At 47.8% G+C, this 24785-nt stretch overlaps 1 protein-coding gene across 2 annotated transcripts; it reads left to right on the plus strand.

Moving 5' to 3' along the window:
- The first annotated feature begins 4307 nt into the window (after nt 1-4307).
- fbxo4 (F-box protein 4) lies at nt 4308-18895 on the plus strand. 2 transcript variants are annotated; one of them, XM_087975219.1, is made up of 7 exons: nt 4314-4797; nt 7338-7564; nt 11417-11637; nt 12451-12526; nt 16350-16537; nt 17679-17854; nt 18473-18895. In XM_087975219.1, exons 1-7 carry the CDS (start codon nt 4621-4623, stop codon nt 18551-18553), a joined length of 1146 nt encoding a protein of 381 aa, XP_087831345.1. In that variant the 5' UTR covers nt 4314-4620; the 3' UTR covers nt 18554-18895. The 2 variants fall into 2 exon arrangements, with proteins under 2 accessions (XP_087831352.1, XP_087831345.1); XM_087975226.1 differs by lacking the exon at nt 17679-17854 and having other exon boundaries at nt 4308-4797.
- Nucleotides 18896-24785: the final 5890 nt, after the last annotated feature.

Consider the following 24785-nt stretch of genomic DNA (forward strand, 5'->3'; position numbering starts at 1 on the left):
AAGGAGATCTATTACTGTTGCAGGTTGACCTTTCAATTAGAGTATTCTTAAATTAATTTAATTGGATATATTTTTGTGTGCCATGGATGGTTAAGAATCATTTATTTATGCAAAATAATATACTTTTACCTCATTTAGTGAGACAAAAACTTCAAATTTTTCAACTTATGCTTGGTTGTACCAAATGTATAATACAGTTGATGAGATCAAGTAGTTCTTGTGATGTTCTTTTTGTTACATTTGCTTCCAAAATCTGCTGGAGACGAGGGGAACACAGTGTTTCAGTGGTTAGCACTGCAGGGTCTAAATATTTCTTAAATAACAAGATTGTACGCGCTTTCACCCTTGAGCCTGCACCATCATACAATATCTGATTTGATCTTAGCTCAATTACCCTTTCCAGCCCAAACTTGCCACTGGCGGCATGGTGGCTCAGTGGTTAGCACTATTGCCTCACAGCGTCAGAGACTCAGGTTTGATTCCAACCTCGGGTGACTGTCTGTGTGGAGTTTGCACATTCTCCCAGTGTCTGCATGGGTTTCCTCCGGGTGCTCCAGTTTCCACCCACAATCCAAAGATGTGCAGGTCAGGGTGAATTGGCCATGCTACATTGCTCATTGTGTTAGGTGCATTAGTCAGAGGGAGATGGGTCTGGTTGGGTTGCTCTTCGGAAAGTCAGTGTGGACTCGTTGGGCCAAAGGGCTTGTTTCCACACTGTAGAAACTCTAAAAAAAAAGATACCTTCAACATAGCCAGAGAGATTCTCACACAGGGTCCCATTGCCCGACACGATGGGACGTCCCGGTGTGTTGGCTTTGTTCACCTTTGGAAGGCAGTAGAAGTCGCCTACACGAGAAGTACGTGGGATGAGGGCGAGTAGGGAACTCTGAAGGACTGGATCCAAAGTCCTGATCAATGTACTTTGCTCAAAAACTGCATGAATCCATGTCAGACTTTGTTAACTCACTTTTTAGATTAGAATCAGTCTAAACATTATAGACAGGGAACACAGGGGGCTAACACCTTCAACATCTTATCTGGCTGACACCAATTGTTACAGTTAACCTGAGAATGTAATTTTTTATATAAAAAAGTTTTGTGATTACATATGAAAGAAGTGAAACTATCATGATATTCGAACAGTTGAGAGATTTAACAAACAATCAAGGTATTTTTCAATGTATAATTTCAGTTACATCACACTGTAAACTTTTGCTATAAATTCTGTGTCTTACAACTGTGTCCTCCACAACCACCTGATGAAGGAGCAGCACTCTGAAAGCTAGTGCTTCCAAATAAACCTCTTGGACTATAACCTGGTGTTGTGTGATTTTGAACTTTGTCCACCCCAGTCCAACACCGGCATCTCCAAATCATGACTACATTTATTTTGTTCCAAATATTACATACATTCAAGTAAAGCCCATTTAATGAAGCTTTGTCTTGGCAAATTGCCCTGGTCTGACCCTATTTCCTGCTGTACTGATATCCTACTCAGCAATCAGCCTTTTTCCCTGCACTGGTAGGGGTTAATGACATCTCTCTGGGGATCAGCTCCCCCACTCTGCTCTCACTCTGAGAGTTTCCTGATTACACTGAATCCCTGTTAAAGCAGTTTGGTTATCCTTCGCCCTGAATTCCCACTTCAACCTGATTTCCAACAATATATCCACTCAACTTTCTTCAGAACCGAAAGGTGTTGGAAACTGTTTTTTTTAAATACTTTGGACAAAAGTAGAGAATGAACAGGAAAGCTGAGGTAGATGTGCAGTAAAGCTTGGAACACAACACTTACAACTACAATAACCATGACAGTAAATACAGATCTAATACAGAAGAGGTGGAGAAAGAGAGGTTAAACAGGTGGAAATGATGGTGTGAATGAGAGAGAATGGGTCCTCTGTGCTTCAGACAAAGTAAACAAGACACAAATACAACACAGCTCAGTGTGGAGCGGGGAGGGCGTGACAGAATGTAAGAAAACTGGAAAACAGACTTAAAGCCGTAGGTTTCTAGTCATTCAACATAATGTTGAGGCCTGCTGCACTGTCAGAGGGTCAGCGCTGAGGGAGTGCTGCACTGTCAGAGGGTCAGTGCTGGGGAGTGCCGCACTGTCGGAGGGTCAGTGCTGAGGGAGTGCTGCACTGTCAGAGGGTCAGTGTGGAGGGAGTGCCGCACTGTCAGAGGGTCAGTGCTGAGAGAGTGCTGCACTGTCAGAGGGTCAGTGCGGAGGGAGTGCTGCACTTTCAGAGGGTCAGTGCTGAGAGAGTGCTGCACTGTCAGAGGGTCAGTGCTGAGAGAGTGCTGCACTGTCAGAGGGTCAGTGCTCAGGGAGTGCCGCATTGTCGGAGGGTCAGTGCTGAGGGAATGCTGCACTGTCAGAGGATCAGTGGTCAGGGAGTGCCACACTGTCAGAGGGTCAGTGCTGAGGGAGCGCCACTCTGTCAGAGGGTCAGTGCTGAGGGAGTGCCGCACTGTCAGAGGGTCAGTGCTGAGGGAGCGCCACTCTTTCAGAGGGTCAGTGCTGATGGAGTGCTGCACTATCAGAAGGTCAGTGTTGAGGGAGTGCTGCACTGTCAGAGGGTCAGTGCTGAGGGAGTGTCACACTGTCAGAGGGTCAGTGCTGAGGGAGTGCTGCACTATCAGAGGGTCAGTGTTGAGGGAGTGCAGCACTGTCGGAGGGTCAGTGCTGAGGGAGTGCTGCAATATAGGGGGGTCAGTGCTGAGGGAGTGCTGCACCGTCAGAGGGTCAGTGCTAAGGGAGTGTGGCATTGTTGGAGGGTCAGTGCTGAGGGAGTGCTGCACTGTCAGAGGGTCAGTGCTGAGGGAGTGCCACACTGTCAGAGGGTCAGTGCTAAGGGAGTGCTGCACTGTCTGAGGGTCAGTGCTGAGGGAGTGCAGCACTGTCAGAGGGTCAGTGCTGAGGGAGTGCTGGACTGTCAAAGGTTCAATGCTGAGGGAGTGCCACACTGTCGGAGGGTCAGTGCTGAGAGAGTGCTGCACTGTCAGAGGGTCAGTGCTAAGGGAGTACGGCATTGTTGGAGGGTCAGTGCTGAGGGAGTGCTGCACTGTTGAAGGGTCAGTGCTGAGGGAGTGCTGCACTGTGGAGAGTCAGTGCTGAGGGAGTGCTGCACTGTCAGAGGGTCAGTGCTGAGGGAGTGCTGCACTGTTGGAGGGTCAGTGCTAAGGGAGTGCTGCACTGTCGGAGGGTCAGTGCTGAGGGAGTGCCGCACTGTCAGAGGGTCAGTGCTGAGGGAGTGCTGGACTGTCAAAGGTTCAATGCTGAGGGAGTGCCGCACTGTCGGAGGGTCAGTGCTGAGGGAGTGCTGCACTGTCAGAGGGTCAGTGCTGAGGGAGTGCTGGACTGTCGGAGGGTCAGCGCTGAGGGAGTGCCGCACTGTCAGAGGGTCAGTGCTGAGGGAGTGCTGGACTGTCAAAGGTTCAATGCTGAGGGAGTGCCGCACTGTCGGAGGGTCAGTGCTGAGGGAGTGCTGCACTGTCAGAGGGTCAGTGCTGAGGGAGTGCTGCACTGTCGGAGGGTTCAAGCTGACGGAGTGCTGCACAATCAGAGGGTCAGTGTTGAGGGAGTGCCGCACTGTCGGAGGGTCAGTGCGGAGGGACTGCTGCACTGTCGGAGGGTCAGTGCTGAGGGAGTGCTGCACTGTCGGAGGGTCAGTGCTGAGGGAGTGCCGCACTGTCACAGGGTCAGTGCTGAGGGAGTGTTGCACTGTCACAGGGTCAGTGCTGAGGGAATGCTGCACTGTCGGAGGGTCAGTGCTGAGGGAGTGCTGCACTGTCGGAGGGTCAGTGCTGAGGGAGTGCTGCACTGTCACAGGGTCAGTGCTGAGGGAGTGCTGCACTGTTGGAGGGTCAGTGCTAAGGGAGTGCTGCACTGTCGGAGGGTAAGTGCTGAGGGAGTGCTGCACTGTCACAGGGTCAGTGCTGAGGGAGTGCCTCACTGTCGGAGGGTCAGTAATTGTTATTAACTCTCCTGTAGTCGGAGGATTGATCCTGGCTGGGATTGTTGTGTAAATGTGAGAGCTTGTTCAGATCTGTTAAGGTACTTCTCATGTTTAGTAAACAGACTAAAGAATGTAATTGAGCAGCTCACATTGCTGAAGGCAGCAGTGAAATCCAGCATTGGTTTTCAAAGTGGAGACAGAGCAGAGGTGGAGCTGTCTGGGGAGGCAGTTTCCCAATGTCTGACAGGTCTCCCACAATACAGTGCATTTCCTGAACTTTGCCTCCCACAGCTGGAAGAATCAAAGGGAAGGTAGTGAACCAGGAAGGAAAGAAAGACCGAGGGGGAGAGAGGAACTGAAAAGGCTCGAGAGAGGGTAGGGGAGACAGAGACAGAGAGAGAGGGAGAGGGTACAGAGAGGTACTGCACTTTGCACTGTGTGTTTGGGGCAAGTGTGTTCCAGGAAAACAGGGTCAGGTTTGTTCACGTTGCCTGAAGTTGCTGTCGTTTGGAAATTGAAAGGGCAGATTATTGAACAGGGGTGGTTTGTGTTAGCTGCAGAGTGGATGGGTGTCACAAACTGGGACAGACTGAGACCGGAGGGCAGCTCTCACTGAGACCGGGCCAGGGGATAGAGTAAGGCAGCACAGTGCTGAGGTATGGCCGGCTCTGGGGACTGGGCACATGAATGGAGCAGGATTGAGAGCACTATCCGGGGGAGTTTCCGGCAGCTCCGGGAGAGGTACCTGGGGAGTCCCGGGGCCGGGAGTGAGGAGCAAGCCCTTTCCCGGAGAGAGTCGGAGCAAGGAGCTGGGGACATCCTGCACAGGTTACCGGTGAGAACATTCACAGAGCCCCCACCCCAGTCCTTACATCACCCCACGGCCAGGGAACAGCGAATTCATCCCCTGTGTTTGGTCTGTGTGCGGATTCCACATCCCTGAGTAATAACTCCCAGTGTCTGTCCCCATTCAAAGCAACAAATTCCTCCTTGCGAACATTTCACTGGTTTGCCAGCAGGATTAAAGCTGCTGTTTCCCTCTACATCTCCACCTCCCAGGACAGGGACAGCACGGGGTTAGATACAGGGTAAAGCTCCCTCTACACTGTCCCCATCAAACACTCCCAGGACAGGGACAGCACGGGGTTAGATACAGAGTAAAGCTCCCTCTACACTGTCCCCATCAAACTCTCCCAGGACAGGGACAGCACGGGGTTAGGTACAGAGTAAAGCTCTCTCTACACTGTCCCCATCAAACACTCCCAGGGACAGGGACAGCACGGGGTTAGATACAGAGTAAAGCTCCCTCTACACTGTCCCCCATCAAACACTCCCAGGACAGGGACAGCACGGGGTTAGATACAGAGTAAAGCTCCCTCTACACTGTCCCCCATCAAACACTCCCAGGACAGGGACAGCACGGGGTTAGATACAGAGTAAAGCTCCCTCTACACTGTCCCCCATCAAACCCTCCCAGGACAGGGACAGCACGGGGTTAGATACAGAGTAAAGCTCCCACTACACTGTCCCCCATCAAACCCTCCCAGGACAGGGACAGCACGGGGTTAGATACAGAGTAAAGCTCCCACTACACTGTCCCCCATCAAACACTCCCAGGACTGGGACAGTATGGGGTTAGATACAGAGTAAAGCTCCCACTACACTGTCCCCCATCAAACACTCCCAGGACAGGGACAGCACAGGGTTAGATACAGAGTAAAGCTCCCTCTACACTGTCCCCCATCAAACCCTCCCAGGACAGGGACAGCACGGGGTTAGATACAGAGTAAAGCTCCCACTACACTGTCCCCCATCAAACCCTCCCAGGACAGGGACAGCACGGGGTTAGATACAGAGTAAAGCTCCCACTACACTGTCCCCCATCAAACACTCCCAGGACTGGGACAGTATGGGGTTAGATACAGAGTAAAGCTCCCACTACACTGTCCCCCATCAAACACTCCCAGGACAGGGACAGCACAGGGTTAGATACAGAGTAAAGCTCCCTCTACACTGTCCCCCATCAAACACTCCCAGGGCAGGGACAGCATGGGGTTAGATACAGAGTAAAGCTCCCACTACACTGTCCCCCATCAAACACTCCCAGGACAGGGACAGCACAGGGTTAGATACAGAGTAAAGCTCCCTCTACACTGTCCCCAACAAACACTCCCAGGACAGGGACAGCACGGGGTTAGATACAGAGTAAAGCTCCCCCTACACTGTCCCCATCAAACACTCCCAGGACAGGGACAGCACAGGGTTAGATACAGAGTAAAGCTCCCTCTACACTGTCCCCAACAAACACTCCCAGGACAGGGACAGCACGGGGTTAGATACAGAGTAAAGCTCCCCCTACACTGTCCCCATCAAACACTCCCAGGACAGGGACAGCACAGGGTTAGATACAGAGTAAAGCTCCCACTACACTGTCCCCATCAAACACTCCCAGGACAGGGACAGCACGGGGTTAGACACAGAGTAAAGCTCCCCCTACACTGTCCCCATCAAACACTCCCAGGACAGGGACAGCTCAGGGTTAGATACAGAGTAAAGCTCCCTCTACACTGTCCCCAACAAACACTCCCAGGACAGGGACAGCACGGGGTTAGATACAGAGTAAAGCTCCCTCTACACTGTCCCCATTAAACACACCCAGGACGGGGATAGCACGGGGTTAGATACAGAGTAAAGATCCCTCTACACTATCCCCCCATCAAACACTCCCAGGACAGGGACAGCACAGTGTTAGATACAGAGTAAAGCTCCCACTACACTGTCCCCATCAAACACTCCCAGGACAGTGACAGCCCGGGGTTAGATACAGAGTAAAGCTGCCTCTCCCCAGCAGTGTGGAGAGCCCGTCCTTCAGTCAGTCCAGTCCCACTCCAGCAAATGGTGCGACTTGAACGGAGTGAACACCTTGATTTTAAACCCTTGTGGAATGATGAAGCTGACTGTCACAGGAACCTAGCTGGTTCACTCAGATCCTTGAAGGTTGTAAATCTGCTGTCTGTTACTTGGTCTGCTCTGGTCTACCAGTGATGCCAGACCCATAGCAGTGTGGCTGACTGAACTACCTTCTGAATGCTGAGGGATGGGAACAAATCCTAGAGATAGTCACATCACATGAACGAGTAAATAATGGGCTTATATAGGCAAGGAACACCAGATTTCATACCTTGAAAATGTTGTGACCATTTGGAAATTGGCCTTTCGACATTGGTCCTTCAGCCCCCAGGCAGGACATCTGTCATTTCAATCATCCTGCAATCCTCACCGTTCCTTTCGGAATCCTGACCTCAGCCCTCTCGGTCCTATCTTGAACTGGTGAAACTTTAACAGCAGTTGGATCTTGTTATGCTCCTGTTACAGGTAGAGGTACAGATGTATATTATGGGCTTACTATCTCCCAGGGATCTGTGCCAACTTGGATGTGTCAGTCGCTACTGGAATGCCATAGTTCGTGACCCCCTTTTGTGGCGTTACTTCCTCCTGCGGGATCTCCCTCGCTGGAATTCTGTCGACCATCTGTCACTGCCGAATGCAGCATTACTGAGTAAATCACTGACTGACAGCATGGAGCAGGACTATATGACAGCGTAAGTGAAGTATTGTTTGAAATCAGACTGCAGTCACCTTCCCTGCCCCCCACTGACTGCAGGTCACTGACACCCCTACCCTTCACTGTTTCTTTTGTTTCTGTTTGTGTCTGTAATGCTGTATTCCTGTACACCAGTACACGTGACAATTGTTATGGACCAGACCAGAACCCCTCAAAATACTTTAAGGGGGTAGACTAAACCTTAAGTTTTTCATTTTTATTAAAGGCAGATGTAAAGTATCGGTCCCAGATGCAATATGACTGGTCAAACTATTTGACGTTAAGTAAATCACAATTTATTTAAACACTGTAGTTAAAACACAACAAAAGAAATAAGAACTTAAAATAACAGCTCTAGTAGAAAACTGAACAGAACAATAGAAACAGTAACTATAACTAAATAACTGTTCCAAATACAGTAACATCCCGTAAACAAACTCTTGGCAAAAAGGCCAATTCAGAAAAGCAGATTTTGTCTCCTATGCAATCCAGCAACCTAGGGAGAGAACCCTCGGCCTTCGGCTGCAGTCGAGAGAGGGAAAAACAGCTTCCACTTCTTCAAGTCCATAACAGAAACTGCTGACAGCGAAACCAAAAAACTACAAGCAAACTAGAAATCCTGGTCAGAGAGAGCTGGCCTCACCCATCTGGATTGCTTCTATTGTTTCAACCTTAGGCAAAAAAAAAACCCAAGGCCTTGCAAGCTGTTTACTGTTAGTGGTTTTGGTAGATTGTTTGGTACCTTCTGCCTTAATACCTCACTTAAAAAAAAGGACAAAATAATCTCTTATAGCTACAACATCATCACACAATAAAATCTAAATGAAACCTCTGATATTACGCTGATACATCAGTCCATGAGAATGGCCAGGATTTAAAACCATATGTTTCTTGGTATATGGGCTTATATGCTGTTGTACATAATATCTATATTATAACATTCAATCCAGTAAATCAATATCCCTGATTGTCCTGGAGAGGGTGATGTGAGCTGCTCCCTTGAGCCACTGCAGTCCATGGCTGAAGCTTGTTGAAGTTTTATTTAAAAACCTGAATTGTCCAGATCTTGTTGTATTTGAACATGGATTGCTTCAGTATCTGAGGAGTCACTAGTGATGCTGAATACTGTGTAATCATTGGCGAGCATCCCCTCTTCTGATAGAGAGAAGGCCATTCACGAAGCAGCTGAAGGTGGTTGGGTCTCAGACACAAAACCCAACCATGTGCCTTTTCTAGGAAATGTATCAGAGCCACGTGACGAACCGGGCTGATGTTCGTGTAACAGATGGTGTCCTCCAACTGCTGGGAACAGGCAGGGCAAAGGCTGGTTCTGCCAAATAATTGAAAGTACAACAGGTTCTCTTCTGGGGTGAAACTCCCAGTGTCCTTTTAAAGCCCCTTCACTCTATCTCCTGAGTGTCCTCAGATTGACTTCAGACAACATGCCCCTCTCTTTGCTTTTGCTCTGACTTTCGAGCAAGCAAGTGCTATCTCTCTCTTTCTCTCTCTTTAATTCTTTCATGGGATTGAGATTTTGCTGGCAATTTATTGCACCTCCTTAATTTCCCTTGAATTACGTGTCTCTCTTGGCATTTCACAGGGTGGTTAAGAGTCACCCACATTGCTGTGGGTCTGGAGTCACATGTAGGCCAGACCAGGTAAGGATGGCCGTTTTCTTCCCTAACAGAAATAAGTGATGCAGATGTGTTTTTATAACAATCAGTGATAGTTTCCTGGTCACCATCACTGGGATACTTTGAACCCTGGAGTTAGGAATTATCCTTCCCCTGGTGGCCAGTGTGGGATTTGAACCTGTGTCTGACAGCATTAAGTAAAAACAAGGACTGCAGATGCTGGAAACCAGATTCTGGATTAGAGTGGTGCTGGAAAAGCACAGCAGGTCAGGCAGTATCTGAGGGTTCCTGCTCCTCAGATGCTGCCTGAACTGCTGTGCTTTTCCAGCACCACTCTAATCTAGAATCTGACAGCATTAGCCCGGGTGCTCGTTTACCTGTCCAGTGATATACTGCAGTTGTCACCCCCTTACATTTGGATACAGAATTGGCTCAAAGGTAGAAGACAGAGGGTGGTGGTGGAGGGTTGTTTTTCAGACTGGAGGCCAGTGACCAGTGGAGTGCCACAAGGATCGGTGCTGGGTCCTCTACTTTTTGTCATTTATATAAATGATTTGGATGTGAGCTTAAGAGGTATAGTCAGTAAGTTTGCAGATGACACCAGAATTGGAGGTGTAGTGGACAGTGAAGAAGGTTACCTCAGATTACAACAGGGTCTTGATCAGATGGGCCAATGGGTTGAGAAGTGGCAAATGGAGTTTGGATAAATAAATGTGAGGTGCTGCATTTTAGGAAAGCAAATCTTAGCAGGACTTGTACACTGGATGGTAAGGTCCTCGGGAGTGTCGCTGAACAAAGAGACCATGGAGTGCAGGTTCATAGCTGCTTCAAGTGGAGTCGCAGGTAGATAGGATAGTGAAGAAGGCGTTTGGTATGCTTTCCTATATTGGTCACAGTATTTAGTACAGGAGTTGGGAGGTCATGTTGTGGCTGTACAGGACACTGGTTAGGCCACTGTTGGAATATTGCATGCAATTCTGGTCTCCTTCCTATCGGAAAGATGTTGTGAAACTTGAAAAGGTTCAGAAAAGTTTTACAAAGATGTTGCCAGAGTTGGAGGATTTAAGCTACAGGGAGACACTGAATAGTCTGAGGCTGTTTTCCCTGGAGCGTCAGAGGCTGAGGGGTGACCTTATAGAGGTTTATAAAATCATGAGGGGCATGGATAGGATAAATCAACAAGGTCTTTTCCCTGGGGTGAGGGAGTGTTGAACTAGAGGGCATAGGTTTAGGGTGAGAGGGGAAAGATATAAAAGAGACCGAAGTGGCAATGTTTTCATGCAGAGAGTGGTACGTGTATGGAATGAGCTGCCAGAGGAAGTGGTGGAGGCTGGTTCAATTGCAACAAGGCATCTGGCTGGGTATATGAATAGGAAGGATTTAGAGGGATATGGGCCGGGTGCTGGCAGGTGGGACTAGATTGGGTTGGGATATCTGGTCGGCATGGACGGGTTGGATCAAAGGGTCTGTTTCTGTGACTCTATGACTCTGCCAGACAAGTACATTGAGGTCAATGGATCCAAACTGGGTGAATGTTCGCCGAGCTGGGAATTTGTGTTGCAGACGTTTCGTCCCCTGTCTAGGTGACATCCTCAGTGCTTGGGAGCCTCCTGTGAAGCGCTTCTGTGATCTTTCCTCCGGCATTTGTAGTGGTTTGAATCTGCCGCTTCCGGTTGTCAGTTCCAGCTGTCCGCTGCGCTGGCCGGTATATTGGGTCCAGGTCGATGTGCTTATTGGTTGAATCACATCGACCTGGACCCAATATACCGGCCAGCGCAGCGGACAGCTGGAACTGACAACCGGAAGCGGCAGGTACAGGCCACTATAAATGCCGGAGGAAACATCACAGAAGCACTTCACAGGAGGCTCCCAAGCACTGAGGATGTCACCTAGACAGGGGACGAAACGTCTGCAACACAAATTCCCAGCTCGGCGAACAGAACCACAACAACGAGCACCCGAGCTACAAATCTTCGCACAAACTTTGGGTGAATGTAGGACAGACTCAATGGCCTGACTCTGTTCCTATGCTGGAGAATCTACATCTTTCAAAACCAGAGCTTGCCGTTCCTATTGAGTGACTGACTGTTTGCTGTCAGTTTTCCAATGCTCCCTGTCCTCGCTGTGTTTTGCACTTTAAGCATTAGTCCTGTGGTGAACACTGCTCAGGAGAGCCAGGTGCAAGGATCTCAGGAATGCTGTTTCTTTCTGGGCAGGTATTTAACGAGCTGCCCCGAGGGCAGAAAGCACAGGAGAGTGCGCCCCAGTGCCTACAGCTCAGTCACCTCCTTGTTCTACTCACTGGTCTCTCAGGCAGAGCCGCGGTTTGCCATGTTTGGGCCTGGTTTGGAGCAGCTGGACACCTCACTGGTCACCAAGATGATGAACTCACCGGGAATGCTACCTGTCATCAGTCTACCGCAGCGACAGATTGACGGTACATCACATTCCAACCCCTATTCCCCCATTTATACCTCATAATCAACCTGAGGCAAAAAATTACACTTGACGCTAAATCTAACCTGTGCTATCCCTGTCCTGGGAGTGTTTAATGGGGACAGCATAGCGAGAGCTTTACTCTGTATCTAACCCCAAGCTGTCCCGGTCCTGGGGGTGTTTGATGGCGACAGTGTAGAGGGAGCTTTACTCTGTGTCTAACCCTGTGCTTTCCCTGTCCTGGAAATGTACAATGGAGACAGGGTAGAGGGAGCTGGAAAAGCAGATCAGGTCAGGCAGCATCCGAGGAGCAGGAAAATTGACGTTTCGGGCAAAAGCCCTTCAGGAATTCCTGATGAAGGGCCTTTGCCCAAAACATTGAATTTCCTGCTCCTCAGATGCTGCCTGACCTGCTGTGCTTTTCCAGGACTACTCTGATCTAAACTCTAGTTTTCAGCATCTGCAGTCCTCACTTTTGCCTACAGGGTTAGAGGGAGCTTTACTCTGTATCTAACTCCAAGCTGACCCTGTCCAGGGAGTATAGAGGGAGTTCTCCTGTGTTCTCCTATCCAGTTCTTTCAAAGAATTGCCCCAGATTGGACTTGGAAATTCCATGTAGGCACTGGATTACCTTTCCCAGTGAAGGGCAGTACTGTCATATGCGGTGGACACGGAGGGAGAGCCATGGATGAGCGTTGCTGCTTTTTGCTCTCTGCTGGGTTTATTTATATCATTCCACAAATCCTGATGATTTTCTTGGAAGGTCTGTTCTTATATGAGATTGTTTTCTGAACTTCCACCTTTCTATTTTCAGGAGTTGGATCTGGAATCAGCTTCTTATTCAAAAATGAGTACAAGTTTAACATTCTGACTTTATATTCAACAACCTGGTGAGTGTTAATGTGCTTAAACGCAAAACACTATTTCCTCTCATCTGTGCGGCTACACCGTCACTGGGAAGCTGTACGCATAGCAGTGAATGGTTTCCACTTCCAGGAGCTGCTGTCATGCAGAGATCTCGGACAACTCTGCATTGGGAAAAATATTAAAGGGGCCATCGGTGCTAAGTTGCACTAAGTTGGCTAGTTTTATATGAGCGTTAGTCAATGACCCATCTGACTGACTTAATAAGGACACAGTTTTAGCTGTTTCTCAACTGAGTTTTTTTATTTGTATCATCAATAGTCACAGGTGAGGTGCCGGAAGACTGGAGGTTGGCTAACGTGATGCCACTGTTTAAGAAGGGCAGTAAAGACAAGCCAGGGAACTATAGACCAATGAGCCTGACCTCGGTGGTGGGCAAGTTGTTGGAGGGAATCCTGAGGGACAGGATGTACATGTATTTGGAAAGGCAAGGACTGATTCGGGATAGTCAACGTGGCTTTGTGTGTGGGAAATCATGTCTCACAAACTTGATTGAGTTTTTTGAAGAAGTAACAAAGAGAATTGATGAGGGCAGAGCAGTAGATATGATATATATGGACTTCAGTAAGGCGTTCGACAAGGTTCCCCATTTTAGACTGATTAGCAAGGTTAGATCTCATGGAATACAGGGAGAACTAGCCATTTGGATACAGAACTGGCTCGAAGGTAGAAGACAGAGGGTGGTGGTGGAGGGTTATTTTCAGACTGGAGGGCTGTGACCAGTGGAGTGCCACAAGGATCGGTGCTGGGTCCTCTACTTTTTGTCATTTACATAAATGATTTGGATGCGAGCATAAGAGGTACAGTTAGTAAGTTTGCAGTTGACGCCAAAATTGGAGGTGTAGTGGACAGCGAAGAGGGTTACCTCAGATTACAACAGGATCTTGATCAGATGGGCCTTTGGGCTGAGAAGTGGCAGATGGAGTTTAATTCAGATAAATGCGAGGTGCTGCATTTTGGGAAAGCAAATCTTAGCAGGACTTATACACTTAATGGTAAGGTCCTAGGGAGTGTTGCTGAACAAAGAGACCTTGGAGTGCAGGTTCATAGCTCCTTGAAAGTGGAGTCGCAGGTAGATAGGATAGTGAAGAAGGCGTTTGGTATGCTTTCCTTTATTGGTCAGAGTATTGAGTACAGGAGTTGAGGGGTCATGTTGTAGCCGTACAGGACATTGGTTAGGCCACTTTTGAAATATTGCGTACAATTCTGGTCTCCTTCCTATCGGAAGGATATTGTGAAACTTGAAAGGGTTCAGAAAAGATTTACAAGGATCTTGCCAGAGTTGGAGGATTTGAGCTATAGGGAGAGGCTGAACAGGCTGGGGCTGTTTTCCCTGGAGCGTCAGTGGCTGAGGGGTGACCTTATAGAGGTTTATAAAATTAAGAGGTGCATGGATAGGGTAAATAGACAAAGTCTTTTCCCTGAGTTGGGGGAGTGTAGAACTAGAGGGCATAGGTTTAGGGTGAGAGGGGAAAGGTTTAAAAGAGACTTGAGAGGCAACATTTTCATGCAAAGGGTGGTGTTTGTATGGAATGAGATGCTAGAGGGAGTGGTGGAGGCTGGTATAATTACAACATTTAAGAGTAGAAGAATGGGTATATGAATAGGAAGGGTTTGGAGGGATATGGGCCGGGTGCTGGCAGGTGGGACTAGATTGGGTTGGGATATCTGATCGGCATGGACGGGTTGGACCGAACGGTCTGTTTCCGTACAGTACATCTCTATGACTCTATGGATCTAAACTACATTGCTCCAACCCTGGTTAAAGCTGATTACTACAGGAACTAACCTATGCATTTCGGTTTAATGCCACCTACACAGGGACTTGGATGTCAACAAAATATGAATTTAGGCTTTCTTATTCAAAAACAGCTCGCACTGAATCCTGTTTTGATGTTATGACTTGGTCTCATTATATTTGGATTTCAAGCCAGCTTCAACAAATTGTTAGAGAGACCATCCAGATTTCTGGGCATGTTGTGAATATTTCATGGAATCTAACAGCATGAAAACAGACCATTCAGTCCAACGCATCCATGCTGACCAGGCTTCCCAAACACTTGCATGTGTTAGCCCATATCCCTCTAAACTGTACTTGCAAATACCACTTCTTCTGGCACTTCATTCCACATACGAACTACTCTCTGTGTGATAATATTGCCCCTCAGGTCCCTGTTAAATCCTTACCCCCTCACCCAAGCCTAGGCCCTCTAGTTTTGGACTCCCCTACCCTGGGGAAAAGACCTTGGCTGTTCACCCTATCCATGCCCCTCATGATTTTATAAACCTCCATCAGGTCACCCCTCAGCCTTCTACCTTCCAGGGGAAAAAAACTCCCAGCCTACCAAGCCTCCTCTTAAGTCTTACCCCCAACATCACTCGATCTGATTAGCTCGAATCTGTCACCTTGTTCGTATCTCCCATCACCAGTGAAGACTGTTCCAGATCGAGTCTCCAAGTTTAACCTGATATTGTGTGGAGGGAATGCAGGATCTAGTTGGGAAGCTTCCTTACTCAGCAGCAGCCCCCCCTTTCTATTCTGGGGAAGGAGTGAGGTTGAAGGTGTAGGGCTCTGGGAGGTGAGATGAGATAGACTTGGACCATTCCAGTTGGGAGCAGCACATAGGAGCAGCAGAAAGGTGCTGGAACGTTGGCTCTGTTGCAATGATGTAAGTCAGGCCCTCAAGATCTCACCTCCGGTCACCTCCATTCACCATCGGCCCTATGTTTTCACCCATCCCTTCATCACATCACCACTAATACAGCCACACCCAGCTCATACATGAGGAACAGCACGGGCTTAGATATAGCATAAAGCTACCTCTACACTGTCCCCATCAAACACTCCCAGGACAGGGACTGCGTGGCATTAAATACAGAGTAAAGCTCTCTCTACACTGTCCCCATTAAACACACCCAGGACGGGAATAGCACAGGGTTAGATACAGAGTAAAGCTCTCTCTACACTGTCCCCATCAAACACTCTCAGGACAGGGACAGCACGGGGTTAGATACAGAGTAAAGCTCTCTCTACACTGTCCCCATCAAACACTCTCAGGACAGGGACAGCACGGGGTTAGATACAGAGTAAAGCTCCCTCTACACTGTGTTACATAGGTGAAAGATTATAATTATGAGACTAAATATTTCTTTGAGCCTCATTTGGGCTATTGTCATGCAGGAGAAAGTGAGGGCTGCAGATATTGGAGATCAGAGCTGAAAAATGTGTTGCTGGAAAAGCGCAGCAGGTCAGGCAGCATCCAAGGAGCAGAAGAATCGACGTTTCAGGCATAAGCCCTTCTTCACGAATTCCCGAAGAAGGGCTTATGCCCGAAACGTCGATTCTCCAGCTCCTTGGATGCTGCCTGACCTGCTGCGCTTTTCCAGCAACACATTTTTCAGCTATTGTCATGCAGACAGACCTGTACCTACTGGAAGGATCATGAGGCAGCTAATCTCCTGGCAGCCATGAAGTGCCGATGCAGTAAGCTGGTTTCCCCGACCAGGGGCATGTGGTTTTTGAATTAGGACAAACAAGAAGGGCCTGAGATAGGGAGAGCTTGTTTGTTCAGAGGGTGGTGGTGAATGTTTTGAATTTTCGGCCAAGCAAGCCCTTGAGACTCTGTCGTTGAGCAGATACAGGGGAGATGGGTTTCTGTCCTCAGAGAGACAGAGATGGTGCAGGAAAATAGTGCTGAAGGTCAGTCAGAATCTCCAAGAATGGTCAAAGGGCTAAATACCTGTGTCCTGGTGGAATTGCTGATGTTCTTTTCTCTGCACCTCCTTCAGGAAGGAACGAGAAATTGCGAGACTCGAAGAAAATGTGGCAGTCAATAAACTCTTTGTGGAACAGCAAAGTGCAGAGGGGAGGCAGGGTGAGGGAGCGAGAGAGGCTTACAGCATCATCCCTCAGGTCCAGAATGTCTGCACTGTGGTCGACGGCTTCATCTACGTGACAAATGCTGAAGGCATTAGAAGTTAGTGCAACGCCTTCGTTCAACACTACCCTACCCTCTCTCACCGAGCAAGGCTGCTGACTGTGTCTGTATTAGAAACTGAATAATACACACCCACTCACCAACAACTGTATCATGGCCAGAAATCCCCAGCACTGACTGAATCCTAGCAATAGCTTTTTAGATTACATTCAATTCTTCTCAATTCATTGTAATGTGGCACATTGAGTGTCATTGCAGGACAGCAAAGGGTCAGATACACAGTAAAGATCCTTCTACACTATTCCCGTCAAATACTCCCAGGACAGGAACAGCACGGGGTTAGATACAGAGTAAAGCTCTCTCTACACTGTCCCCATCAAATACTCCAGGACAGGGTCAGCTCGGGGTTAGATACAGAGTAAAGCTCCCACTACACTGTCCCCATCAAACACTCTCAGGACAGGGACAGCACAGTGTTAGATACAGAGTAAAGCTCCCTCTACACTGTCCCCATCAAACACTCTCAGGACAGGGACAGCACAGTGTTAGATACAGAGTAAAGCTCCCTCTACACTGTCCCCATCAAACACTCTCAGGACAGGGACAGCACAGTGTTAGATACAGAGTAAAGCTCCCTCTACACTGTCCCCATTAAACACTCCCAGGACAGGGACTGCACAGGCTTTGGGAGGTGGTTGTGTGAACATCACTGGGCTAATGTTCTTGGGACATGGGTTTGAATCCCATCATGGCAAAGGCAAAGTTTCTTTAATCAAAGGCTGGCATTAAACTGGCCCACTCTCGTGAGCCAGGACACTCCCCGTCCTGGTTTACTAGTCTCCTTTAGGAAGGAAACTGCTATCCTTACCTGGTCTACCCTACATGTGACTCCAGACACATGGCAATGTGGGACTCTGCTTTCTGAACTGGCCAGAGGGAGACACTCAGATTGACGGATAATTGGGATTGAGCAATAAATGCCAGGCTCTGTGCTTGCTGCAGATTGCTGGGCTCTCCATGTTCCTCGCTGCTGGCTCTAATGTCGAGCTGCTAGACTGTCTCCTCATTCCCAACAGAGGCTTACAGCCACTCTAGCTTGAGGCCTGATTTCCTTTGTGCTGCACCGTTGCAATGTAATACACTTGGTTTTAATGTATTTATCTGGTCCCCTCTCCCTCAGGGCATGATCGAGAGCAGGAAGTGCTCCAGATTCAGGCCATGATTGATCCAAGACTTGGTGCTCAAAGCCGCCCCCTCCTGGTCTTGTGCTGTATTTCACAGCCTGGTGTACAGCGGATACCATGCGTTTATGTGGCTCACCAGTTACAATTGGGCCAGCTGGAGCGAGCCTGGTTGGTAAGTACGCTGGGGTGTCCTCAGGCATGTACTAAATCAGACAGCGAAGGATCACTGCCCTGCACAATTCTGCAGAGAGAGAAAATCACCCAGCTTAACCACCCAGAGTTCTCAGTTGGAAAGTCCACCTAATTAGATTAGATTAGATTCCCTACAGTGTGGAAACATGTCCTTCGGCCCAACAAGTCCCCACCGACCCTCCGAAGAGCAACCACCCAGACACCTGTTTCACTTTGTGTGAGAACATATTTATTTTGTCCCTGTCATGTTTTAAAGTTTCTCATTGCTCTAATGTCAGCTGTTGACCCTCAGTGGGTTAAAGGGGTGTGTGGATTAGTGGTGCTGGAAAAGCACAGCAGTTCAGGCAGCATCCGAGGAGCAGGAAAATCGACGTTTCAGACAAAAGCCCTTTATCAGAACCTGATGAAGGCCTTTTGCCCGAAACGTCGATTACTGCTCCTCAGATGCTGCCTGAACTGCTGTGCTTTTCCAGCACCACTAATCCAGAATCTGGTTTCCAGCATCTGCAGTCATTGTTTTTACCTAAAGGGGTGTGTGTTTGAACTTAGTGAAGAGATCTGACCACTTTTTCCTTCCCTGTTTGTTTCTTTGCTTCAGGCCCACGATACAGATGCACTTTCGCTTGGAGGCTTTCTTGATGCCATTGAATGGATTCTGCAGGAAGTTGGCACCTTATGATCCACTGTAGCTTGGAGCAGGTTCCATCCTTCAGGAATGATTATATCCCAATAGCTCGGCAAACCCAAACCCACCCCACCTCATTCTCAACAGGAGAACTTACTCAAGACCCTGTATTATATCCCAAGGAGGTGACTGGATACTCGTGAACTCCTCTGATCCACTGGTCAATCAGCTGATGTTGTCTCTCTGTTGATCCCCACACTGCTGCATCAGGCAGTTGCGTGGATAAACACTGAGTGGGCCTTATCCATGTTGGGCAGCATTGATTGGTTGGATGGTATGAATAAAAAGTACTCTATGCCATTAATGAACAATCTGTTAATTAAAGGCTACAATGGGCTTGATCTTTGCCTTCCTGCAGTGATGGAGGAGTTTGGGAAAGCACCTCACATTGTGTCAAATTTGAGAAGGGCGTAATTACCATGGCCCCATGAGAGTGCCTGAGACCATAGCCCAGGGCTAGAATGGAGCAATTCATAAACTCAGAAAAAGGCACAACATATTAACCACGCTGTGGTTCCTCTTTCTGTATGAGGTCTGGTGACACAGTTGGTAGATCACTGCCTCTGAGCCTTTAGGTTCAAACCCTGCTCCAGGCTGAATTTCTGCAGTGCATCTTGTAGATAGTACACACTGCTGCTACTGAATGTCGGTGGTGGAGGGAGTGGGTATTTGTGGATGTGGAGCCAATCAAGTGGACTGCTTTGTCCTGGATGGTCTCAAGCTTCTTGTGTTGTTGGAGCTGCACCCATCAGAATCATGATGAAGGGCTTTTTCCTGCTCCTCGGATGCTGCCTGACCTGCTGTGCTTTTCCAGCACTACTCTAATCTAGACTCTGGTTTCCAGCATCTGCAGTCCTTGTTTTTACCCTGCATCCATTCAGGCAAGTGGGAAGTATTTCATCAAATTCCTGATTTGTGCCTTTTAGATGGTGGATAGGCTTTGGGGAGTCAGGAAGTGAGTTCTCACTGCAGTATTCCTAACCTCTGACCCGCTCTTGTAACCACTGTTTTAATATGGTGAGTCCATATGGTGATTGATTTTCTGGTCAATGGTAACCCCCAAGATGGGGATCTAATAATGGTAACACCATTGAATGTCAAGGGGCAGTGGTTAGATTTTCTTTCATTAGAGATGGGTGTTATGAAGGTGTAGATGTGTACTGTACCTTTAAGAGTTTTGAAAAGCTAGCAAGGACTGACTGAATGCACAGAGTCCTGAACAAGGTAAAAATGTAACACTTGATTGAAACAAATAGCTGGGGTTGTGTTGCTATGGAACAAAAGCAAATTCAAACTTGGCCAATCCATTTAAATTGTGCTCCAGAAACCAAAATCCAATCAAATTTGTATTTTACTGTTTGGGATGACATCAAACCAATGAAATGATCTGATGTTTTGGGGTATAAAATCGGACATTTTGAACAGTTGGGGGAGAACAGCAAAGAGCTACCAAGAAACAACAGACTGTTAACAGAATAGCTGTCTGAAAAGTACCTGTCTATAAGAATACCTCTCTGAAAGGTACCTGTCTATAAGAATACCTCTCTGAAAGGTACCTGTCCTTTAGAGGTTAGTGCAGCAGAACATTGAAGCTGACCTCGAGAAAAATCTACAGAGGTAAAGCTACAAAGGAGAGTCGACAAAGCTGACAGGTTTTGAAACGTGATTATTTTTGTAAATCTTAATCAGGTTTTTTATCAGACCAATATTGTAGAGTGGGAGATAAAAGATAGGTTTAAGAGAAATGAGTTGTGAAAAGCTGTTGTTTTAATGTTCTCTGTTGGAATTAATGAACAAAATTGTTAATTTTTACTTTAAGTAGTGACCTCTGGGATAGTTCTTTGCCTCTTGAAATGTAACAGATTACAGCACGGGATGAGCTTCTCTGTGTGTCAGGGTTAAATTAGCAGAGGGGTTTACCCCGTGCCGTAACAATGGTCATAGCCTGACGGCATGGAGGTTACCTACCACTTGTCAGCCCAAGCCTGGATATTGTGCAGGGTCGTGTTACGTTTGGACACGGATTGCTTCAGTGTCTGAAGACTTACAACTCTTTCCAGTCCAGAAAATATCTGAATCGTCCAAAATCTTCTATTATTTCCCAGCCAGTCCTTCAACATAAATATGTATTCCCAATAATTCAGGCAGGATATCTTCATTCAGAATGCTGAATATTTTGTGGGAAATCTTATCTGGACTGATAAGAATGATTCCAAAAAAGGAGCCCGGCATGAAAACACAGGGGATCAAATGGTGGCTTCAACTAGTCCTGTAAGGCCAAAGGCAAGTTCGGCAGTGTGCGTGGGCAAGGAGATAAGAGATAGAAAGGGTTTTTCTTAGCAGGTTTTGAGAAGATTTGTAGCTCAGGTTGAGGTTCTGGATGTAAGCTTGCTTACTGAGCTGGAAGGTTTGTTTTCAGACATTTCGTAACCATACTAGGTAACATCATCAGTGAGCTTCTGGTGAAGCACTGGTGTCAGTGACCCACTTTCTATTTATGTGTTTAGGTTTCCTTGGATTGGTGATGTAATTTCCTGTGGTGATGTCATTTCCCATGATGATTTTTCTCAGGGTGGTAAATGTGGAAATGACAGGAAATGACATCACTAATCCAAGGAAACCTAAATACAGAAGTAGAAAGTGGATCACTGAAACCAGTGCTTCACCGGAGGCTCACTGATGATGTTATCTAGTATGGTGATGAAACGTCTGGAAATGAACCTTCCCGCTCAGCAAGCAAACTTAAATCCACAGCCTCTTTCTCAATTGATACAGCAGAGACATTCATGTCCCACCAAACAAGTAAACAAGGCTTTTGAAGGAAGTGAGGGGGGACATTGTTGGGTCATGGTCACAATGTTCCCCAGAGTCAGGGAGGTACCAGAGACTGGGGAATTGAAAACATTCCAGTATTGTTAAAGAAGGGTTGTGAGGATAAGCCCAGTAATTACAGAGCAGTTAGTTTCATCCCTGTGTTGCGGAAACGTCAAGAAACAGTCGTTACATGGAAAAAATGAGGATAATTGGGAAGAGTCAATATGGATTTCTAAAGGGGAAATTATGTTCAAATAATTTTCTGGAGTTTTTGAAGAGATAACAGAGAGACTCGATGAGGGTAATGCTGTTGATGTGGTTCACATGGATTTCCCGAAGGTGTTTGGTACAGTGCCACCCAACAGGCTTGTGAGGAAAGTTCGAGATCATGAAGTAAAAGGGACAGCAGCAACGTGGATACAAAACTGGCCGAGTGAAAGGGAACAGAGAGGAATGGTCAATGGATATTGTTCAGGCTGGAGGAGGGTTTGTCCTGGAGTTCCCCAGGGGGTGGTATTGGGACCCTGGCTTTTCCTGATCAGTATTAATGATCGGGATCTTGCTGTGCAGGGGACAATCTCCATGTTTGTAGCTGACACTGAACCTGGAAGGATTGTAAACTGTGAGGGGGGGCAGTGTGGAACTCCAAAAGGACACTGACAAGTTGGTGGAGGGGGTGGGTAGGTGGCAGATGAGGGTCTATACAGAGAAGTGTGAGGTGATGCTCTTTGGTTGGAAGAACACTGAAAGACAATATAAAAAAGGGGGTACAATTCTAAAGGGGGGGCAGGGGAGATGGGTGTGTATGTGCACAGATCATTGAAGGGGGCAGGACAGATGGAGATAGCAGGGAATAAAGCACACAGTGTCCTCAGCTTTATTAATAGGGGCAGAGAGTACAAGAGCGAGGAGGTGATGGGGAACTTGTACAAGACCCTGTTTGACCCCAGCTGGAGGATTGGGGACAGTTGTGGGGGCCACTTTATAGGGAAGATGTGAGTGTATCAGAAAGAATGTGGGAGTGATTTACAGGAATAGTTCCAGGAATGAGAAACTTCAGTGATGAGGATCGATTGAAGGAATTGGGACTGTTCCCCTTGGAGAGAGGAGGCTGAGAGGGGATCTGACAGAGATTTTCAAAATCATGAGCAGAGGCTGTATAGAGTAGATCAGGAGAAACTTCGCACTTGTAAAAGGAACAAGAATGAGAGGGCACAGATTTAAAATGATGTGCAAAAACAGTAAGGGTGGCATGTGAAAACCCTTTTTCACACAGAGGTGGCCTCCTTCTTTAGAGACCGCAATTTCCCTTCCACTGTGGTTGAAGATGCCCTCCAATGCATCTTGTCCACATCCCGCACCTCCGCCCTCAAACCTCACCCCTCCAACCGTAACAAGGACAGAACCCCCCCGGTCCTCACCCTCCACCCTACCAACCTTCGCATAAACTACATCATGCGATGACATTTCCACCACCTCCAAACGGACTCCACCACCAGGGATATATTTCCCTCCCCACCCATTTCTGCTTTCCACAAAGACAGTTTCCTCTGTGACTACCTGGTCAGGTCCACACCCCCCTACAATCCACCCCCTCCCATCCTGGCACTTTCCACTGCCACCGCAGGAATTGTAAAACCTGTGCCCACACCTCCTCCCTCACCTCCATCCAAGGCCCTAAAGGAGCCTTCCACATCCATCAAAGTTTTACCTGCACATCCACCAATATCATTTATTATATCCGTTGCTCCCGATGCGGTCTCCTCTACATTGGGGAGACTGGGCGCCTCCTAGCAGAGCGCTTTAGGGAACATCTCCGGGACACCCGCACCAATCAACCACACCGCCATGTGGCCCAACATTTCAACTCCCCCTCCCACTCTGCCGAGGACATGGAGGTCCTGGGCCTCCTCCACCGCTGCTCTCTCACCACCCGAAGCCTGGAGGAAGAACGCTTCATCTTCTTTCTCGGAACACTTCAACCCCAGGGCATCAATGTGGACTTCACCAGTTTCTTCATTTCCCCTCACCCCCCACCTCCCCCCAGTTTCAACCTTCCAGCTCAGCACTGTCCCCATGACCTGTCCTACCTGCCTATCTTCCTTTCCACCTATCCATTCCACTCTCCTCTCTGACCTGTCACCCTCATACCCACCTCCATTCACCAATTTTACTCTTTGCTACCTTCCCCCACCCTCCTCTCTGACCCATCACCTCCATCCCCACCCCCAATCACCTATTGTACTCTATGCTACTTTCTCCCAACCCCACCCCCCTCTCATTTATCTCTCCACCCTGCGTCTATTCTTGATGAAGAGCTTTTGCCCGAAATGTCGATTTTCCTGCTCCTCAGATGCTGCCTGACCTGCTGTGCTTTTCCAGCACCACTCTAATCTTTACTTTTTTCACACAGTGACCAGTGAGGATCTGGAATGCACTGCCTGGAACTGTAGCGGAGGCAGGTTTGACTGGGCATTGGCTGGTTATTTGGATTGAAATCTTCAGGGATACAGGGAAAAGGCAGGAGACTGGCATGAGGCGATAAAATCGGTGGAGGTAGGATGGGCCAAAAGGTCTCCTTTTGCACCGTAAACAATACATTCATTCTATGACATTGGGGCTAGTATATGAGCATGGATAAAGGATTGGGTAACTAATAGGAGACTAATAGAGAGTTGGGATAAGGGTGTGGGGGAGATTTTCAGGATTGCTGCTGGGATCAGTGCTAGGGCCTTAGTTATTACTAATATATATTAATGGCTTGGATGAGGAAAGTGAGTGTACTATAGCCATGTTTGCAGATCATAGAAAAATAGATGGTAAGGCAAGTGATGAGGACACAGAGAGTCTGCAGAGGGATATTGAGAGGCTAGGTGAGTGGGCAAAAACTTGGCAAGTGGAATATAATGTGGGTAGATGTCACAGTACAAACTTTCAGGAAGAATAGAACTTACCATTACTGAAATGTTAAATGATTGTGGAAAGCGAAGAAACAGAGAGATTTGGGAATGCTCCTGCATCAATCACATCCAGGTTCAGTGGGTAATAGGGAAGGCAAATGGAATGTTGGCTTTTAGTTATCGAGTCATAGAGATGTACAGCTCGGAAACAGACTCTTTGGTCCAACTCATCCATGCAGACCAGATATCCCAACCAAATGTAATCTTATTTGCCAGCATTTAGCCCATATCTCTCTAAATCCTTCCTGTTCAAATACCCATCCAGATGTCTTTTAAATGCTGTAATTGTACCAGCCTCCACCACTTCCTCTGGCAGCTCATTCCATACTTGCACCACTCTCTGTGTGAAAATGTTAGCCTTTAGGTCCCTTTCAAATTTTCCCCCCCTCACCCTAAATCTATGCCCTGTAGTTCTGGACTCCCCCACCTCAAGGAAAGAGTATAAAACTAGG

Source organism: Chiloscyllium plagiosum, unplaced genomic scaffold, assembly GCF_037043375.1.
Source record: "Chiloscyllium plagiosum isolate Xiang-an unplaced genomic scaffold, Cpla_swu_hap1 HiC_scaffold_2, whole genome shotgun sequence".
Taxonomy (NCBI): domain Eukaryota; kingdom Metazoa; phylum Chordata; class Chondrichthyes; order Orectolobiformes; family Hemiscylliidae; genus Chiloscyllium; species Chiloscyllium plagiosum.